Here is a 6,694-nt window from a genome sequence, read left to right on the forward strand (position 1 = left end):
GGTCACCATCACTGACCGTCATTTCCAAATCCTGGGTTTGTAATAGAATTTTGATTCCAACAGGTGCTGTTGCGGGATTTGAACCATTTGTCCCTGGAGTAATGGTCAGGGTCAGTGTAATACTAACCCAGTGACATTCGTGTATTGTGACACAGAGGGAGGTGCTACTCACTGGGGTGTCACCAACACACTCAGCTGTAACAGACGGTGTAGCAGTGGTTACCTGACTCTGATCAGATCATCTGCTGATGATGGATGTGACAGGTGACTGTAAATGCAGAACTATCTGTGAACCTCTCATCCTCCCTTTCCATTGTCTCAAGAATGAGTTCACAAGGAAAACACCAAGGCATGCATTGGGTTGGTCTTTTTACTGGCACTGTAATCCAACGCACACACAGATTCAGTAATATTGTCTTTCCATTTGAGCTGGAACTCAAGTTTAACTGAGTTTCATGTCGTGACAGGTACAGAATCCTTCATGTAAGATTGCAACCTTCTCTCCAGTTCTCCTGGAAATGGAATGAACAGTGACAATGAAAATGTAATAGGAAGGCCATTCACCCACAACCTCTTTGCTGTAACTAATACCTGGCTCTCATGTCCACATTTTAAACACAATTAACCCCTCATGCCTCCCCCTCCCCAACTCTATTGAGCTACAAGATATTCAGCAATTAAAATCTGAAATGTAAACATAAAGTATTAGAGATACACAGCAGGTAAGGCAGCCTCTGTAGGGACAGAAGCAGAGTTAATGATTCAACTTCAATAGGATTTTTGATTTTCCACAGAAGTGTCATATTGACTCAATACATTAACCCTGTTTCTCTCTCCACAGATGCAGCCAGTCCTGCTGAGTTTCTCCAGCACTTTCTGCAGACATTCAGAAAATCATACAAAGGACTGGCACTGAGACACTGTTCTTGAAACGCACAGATCACTCAGAGAATCTATAAATTCCAGTTTATTTCCATCTTCATTTGCAATGTGAGATTTTGCAGAGGTGTTTAATTACTTAACAAGAAACTTTATAAAGGTTACCCACTTGTTGTGGCGACACAAATAGCAGGGGTTTAGATAATCCTTGCCATTTGTTCCACAGAGGGGAATGTAGCGTGATGGACAGTCTGGGATTTTTGGATAATCATCACATTTTAACTGCAAGAAATTATTCCAGAATTAACACAATAGCAACTAGTAACAACATTTAAAACAAAACATACATTCCCCAACATGCAGAAACTGGCTATCTGAAGATCTTACCTCAATAGCTGCTCCTGGCTGGTCTGAAACAGAAAATTGGAAAAAGTTAGTAACATAGGGCACAGTTTCTCAAAGTTCACTTGAAACATTTGCTTAACAAGCAGGGAGACGTTTGGAAGTGGAGTGAGGATTCTCACCAAAGATTAACACAAGCACAGGTAAATAATCTGCAATACAGGGACTGATAATGTCTCAATTAACAACTAAGACAGAATCACCCCTTAAAAACGCCCCACTTCTCAGAGCTCAGGTTTAGTGGTCCCAGGATAAAGCAGAGTTTCTTGTTCATAGTGATAGCTGCAGTCACCATCTCTTACACAGCATCACTGTAAATGCTCAGATGTTTGTCACTTTGGCATGTTTCCAGTTGCAAAGACCACTTCAGTAATCAGGAAGCACTCTCTCCCATTCAGTTGCAAGTATCAGACCATCAGAGAGATGAACCTTACCCACCAGCCGCTATAAAAAGCAGTGAGATAGTGATGAGAAACAATCGATTCATCTTCATTGTGAGATTGCTGGAAGTGAGTTCACTGGTTTGACACTGCAAGTATTTATATCGCAAGACATCCTGTTCCTGTGTGATTGTCAACAGCTATTTGCTTGGAAATTGCCTGGATTGCAATGAACGAGTGACTGAAGTGTTGCTTCAAAGCTTTTTAAAAGTTTGGTTTGCTGAACCTTAACAGCAAGTGGCAGGTAAAAGCTAGGCTTTTCACAATACAGTTCTTAGATTCCCCACCTCCAGATGGCTAGCTTTCACTAAACAACCCCAGTCTGAGCTGAAATGAGATATGTGCTGCCTAAACACATAAAAATCAAAGGCCTTCCACAATTCAGTGAGTCCAACATTGGGGAGGTGAGGCAGTTGTCAGGATGTGAGCAGTTGTAGAAATTTGTCCTGAGTCTGTAGGTGATGAGAGATTGTGTCAGTCAATCAGAGAGATGCCACACTTGTAATATATCAGACAGCTGAACCTAGCAGGAGCTTGTTTTAGTCTGTATCTCTCTGACTCAGAGCAGAGCCTTTTTTACTCATCAGTCTTCGACCTTTCTGCTCCCCAGCATTTCCTGGGGGAACCTGAGACTGTCAGGAGATGAGAGGGTCCCCAGCAGAGGCCCCAGAGGCTGTTGATTTGGAGGAACAAGTTCTCAATAGTGTTACAACACAGACAGCAAGCTAAACCAAATCAGCCTGACTATCTCTAGATTCACAGCACTATGAAATAAAACCATTCCATGCCCCTCAAAATTGCTCAATTGTTCTTAACTAGAATTTACAAATAACAGATCTTGACATCAAGTTTATAACTTAAACAAAAATTCACAATTTCTTATTAAGAATGTAACTTTAGCAGACAACAGGTCAACAACAAGGTAATCACTGGTTAACACTGTTGCCTCACAGCGCTATGGACTCGGGTTCGATTCCAGCCTTGGGCGACTGTCTGTGTGGAGTTTGCACATTTTCCCCTGTCTGTGTGGGTTTCCTCCCACAGTCCAAAGGTGTGCAGGTTAACTTGGATTGGCCATGGGAACTATCCCATAGTGTCCGGGGATGTGTAGGTTAGGGTGGATTGGCCATGAGAAATTGTCCTATAGTGTACAGGATGTGCAGGTTAGGATGGATTGGACATGGGAAATTGTTCATAGTGTCCAGGGCTATGTAGGTTAGGGTGGACTGGCCATGGTAAATTGCTCACAGTATCCAAGAATGTGTAGGTTAGGGTGGATTGGCCATGGGAAATTGTTCATAGTGGCCAGGAATGTGTTGGTTAGGGTGGATTGGCTATGGGAAATTGTCCCATAGTGTCCAGGGATGTGCAGGTTAGGGTGGATTGGCCATGGGAAATTGTCCCATAGAGTCCAGGGATGTGCAGGTTAGGATGGATTGGCCGTGGGGAAATTGTCTCATAGTGTCCAGGGATGTGCAGGTTAGGATGGATTGGCCATGGGAAATTGTCCCATAGTGTCCAGGGATGTGTTGGTTAGAGTGGATTGGCCATGGGAATTGTCCCATAGTGTCCAGGGATTGCAGGCTAGGGTAGATTGGCCACAGAAAATGCAGAGATAGATTGTGGGATGGGTCTGGGTAGGATGCCCTTTTGAGGGTTGGCATGGACCCACTGTGCTGGCTGGCCTGTTTCCACACTGTAGAGATTCTATGAAAATGTAGGATCTGCAGTAACAACATTCATGTACCAAAGCAGGCCATTCATTCATGATATTGTAAACATTCATTATGTAAGCAATTTGACAAAGAGCAATAATTGACTTTGTATAAAGTTACCATAAGTACAGATTCTAACGTTTGATGCCTAGCGACAGATTACTCACAAAGCTGGAGAATATCTCAGGAATGAAGCTGCTGAGCTGAAGAGACATTTGAACTGTGACCTGCTGTCTCCTCAGAGAATACAGTCTACACGAGTCCAGTCACGTCTAAACGATTGACGAAGTGGATTGTGAGGGCGAGGAATCTCACAGGGTAATACAATGACTTGGTAAAGAACTACTCTCTAACTGAGAGAGACTTAGCTCCTTAGTTTCCCCATGCATTCCAGATGCTGTCTAACAGCTTGACTTTACAACTGATGACATTCCTGCAGCCATGTCCTGTCTTCCATGCTGCAAGTAATTAATTTTATACACTTCAGAGAAACCAGGCAGTGTTCCAATTAATGAGAGAGAGCAAGGAAGTTCTCCCGTTACTACGGCCACTTTGTTTCCGGGTCAGAGAGAGTTGCCCTACTCCTCTCTCCCATTAACACTGAAAGTGGTTGGAAGCTGCCCCATGATTGCCCACACACTGGGTCCCTCGGGGATATGGCATTATTGTGAAATGCGATAGATGGAGAGATGGATAAACAGCTGGGCCAAAGTGGAGATAGAATGAGACAAATTGAGAGAGTGAGTGAGTGTGAGTGTATGAGAGAGTGAGGGAGTGTGAGTGTATGAGTGTGTGAATGAGTAAGCATATGTGTAAGTGAGTGTGTGAGTGAGTGTGAGTGATGAGAGAGTGAGGGAGTGAGTGAGTGTGTGTGAGTGGATCAGTGAATGAGTGTGTGCCTGATTGAGAGTGCCTGGGTGAGTGAGTGAGAGCAAATTGGTGAATAAGTGTGAGTGAGTGAGAAGGTGAATGAGTGTAAGAGTAGATGAGCGAGTGAGTGAGTGAGTGAGTGTGAGAAAGTGAGTGAGTGGATCAGTAAGTGCGGATTAGAGTGAGTGAGTGAGTGTGTGACTGAGTGCATGAATGTGTGAATGGGTCAGTGAGTGAGTGCGAATTAGATTGAATGAGAGTGTGAGTGAATGAGTGAGTGGATCAGTGAGTCAGTGAATGTGTGAGTGAGTGAGTGATTGAGTGAGAGAGTGAGTGAGTGTGTGTGTGAGTTTGAGTGAGTGAGTAAGTGCAAATTAGAGTGAGTGAGTGTGAGAGTGGATCAGTGAGTGAGTGTGAGTGTGAATTAGAGTGAATGTGAGGGTAGATCAGTGAGTGAATGAGTGACAGAGTAAGTGTGTGACTGAGTGAGTAAGTGAGTGCGAAATACTGAGTGAGTGTGTGGATAAGTGATTGAGGATGTGAATGAGTGATTGTGCGAGTGAGTCAGTGAGTGAGTGGATCAATGAGTGTGTGTATGAGTGAGTCAGTGGGTGGATGAGTGAGTGAGTGAATGAGTGACTGGGTGAGAATTAGAGTGATTGTGTGAGTCAGTCAGTGTAAGTGAGTGCAAATTAGATTGAGTGAGTGAGTGTGAGTGAGAGAGTGAGGGAGTGAGTGAGTGGATCATTCAGTGAGTGGGTGAGTAGATCAGTGAGTCAGTGAATGTGTGAGTGAGCGAGTGAGAGAGTGAGTGAGTGTGTGTGTGAGTTTGAGTGAGTACGTGCGAATTGGAGTGAGTGAGTGTGAGAGTAGATCAGTGAGTGAGTGTGAGTGAATGAGTGTGTGTGAGTGTGAATTAGAGTGAATGTGAGAGTGGATGAGTGAGTGAATGAGTGACAGAGTGTGTGACTGAGTGAGTGTGAAATAGAGTGAGTGAGTGAGTGGATAAGTGATTGAGTATGTGAATGAGTGATTGTGCGAGTGAATCAGTAAGTGAGTGGATCAGTGAGTGTGTGTGTGAGTGAGTCAGTGGGTGGATGAGTGAGTGAGTGAGTGAATGAGTGACTGGATGAGAACTAGAGTGAGCCAGTCAGTGTGAGCGAGTGCAAATTAGATTGAATGAGTGTGAGTGTGAGTGTGAGTGAGTGTGGGAGTGGATGAGTGAGTGAGTGTGAGTGAGTAGATCAGTGAGTGAGTGAGTGTGACTTAGTGAGTGTGAAAGTGGATGACTGAGTGCAAATTAGAGTGAGTGAGTCTGAGTAAGCGAGTGTGTGAATGAGTGCAAATTAGGGTAAGTGAGTGAGTGTATGAGTGAGTCAGTGAGTAAATGGATCAGCAAGTGAAGAAGTGTATGACTTAGTGAGTGGATGTGAATTATAGTGAGCGAGCATGTGCGTGAGTGTGTGAGTGAATACGAATTAGAGTGAGTGAGTGTGTGAGTGAGTCAGTGAGTGAGTGTGAATTTGATTGAGTGAGTGGATCAGTGAGTGTGTAGATCAGTGAGTGAGTGAGAGTGAGTGAATATGTGTGTAAGGAGTGAGAAAGAGAGTGTGTGAGTGTGTCAGTGAGTGAGTGGAACAGTGAGTGTAACCTGCAACATCTTTCAGCACTATCCACAACTCCACTGACCTTAGTGTCATCCGCAAATTTATTAACCCACCCTCCTACGCCCACATCCAGGTCACTTATAAAAATGACAAACAGCAGTGGCCCCAAAACAGATCCTTGTAGTACACCACTAGTAACTGAACTCCAGGATGAACATTTCCCATCAACCACCATTCTCTGTCTTCTTTCAGCGAGCCAATTTCTGATCCAAACTGCTGAATCACCCTCAATCCCATGCCTCCGTTTTCTGCAATAGTTTACCGTGGGGAACCTTATCGAACACCTTACTGAAATCAATATATACCACATCCTCATCCACCTGTTTGGTCACCTTCTTAAAGAACTCAATAAGGTTTGTGAGACATGACCTACCCTTCACAAAACTGTGTTGAGTATCCCTAATCAAATTTTTCCTTTCTAGATGCTTATAAATCCTGTCTCTTATAATGCTTTCCAACAATTTACCCATAACCATAGTAGGCTCAAAGGTCTATAATTACCAGGGTTGTCTCTACTCCCTTCTTGAACAAGGGAACAACATTTGCTATCCTTCAGCCTTCTGGCACTATTCCTGTAGACAGTGACAACATAAAGATCAAAGCCAAAGGCTCGGCAATCTCCTCCCTGGCTTCCCAGAGAATCCTAGGATAAATCCCATCTGGCCCAGGGAACGTATTTATTTTCACACTTTCCAAAATTGCTAACACCTCCTCCTTATGA

At 43.8% G+C, this 6,694-nt stretch overlaps 1 protein-coding gene across 1 annotated transcript; it reads right to left on the reverse strand.

The window, feature by feature from the left end:
* Positions 1-379: 379 nt before the first annotated feature.
* Positions 380-2,081, reverse strand: LOC140457152 (trypsin inhibitor ClTI-1-like). Its single transcript, XM_072551199.1, has 4 exons — positions 1,720-2,081; positions 1,267-1,289; positions 1,049-1,161; positions 380-512 (listed from the first exon to the last, which is right to left on the reverse strand). The coding sequence occupies exons 1-4, from the start codon at positions 1,772-1,774 to the stop codon at positions 443-445; spliced, it is 261 nt and encodes an 86-aa protein (XP_072407300.1). The 5' UTR covers positions 1,775-2,081; the 3' UTR covers positions 380-442.
* Between the last annotated feature and the right edge of the window lie 4,613 nt (positions 2,082-6,694).

Source organism: Chiloscyllium punctatum, chromosome 31 (genome assembly GCF_047496795.1).
Source record: "Chiloscyllium punctatum isolate Juve2018m chromosome 31, sChiPun1.3, whole genome shotgun sequence".
NCBI classification, from domain to species: Eukaryota; Metazoa; Chordata; class Chondrichthyes; order Orectolobiformes; family Hemiscylliidae; genus Chiloscyllium; species Chiloscyllium punctatum.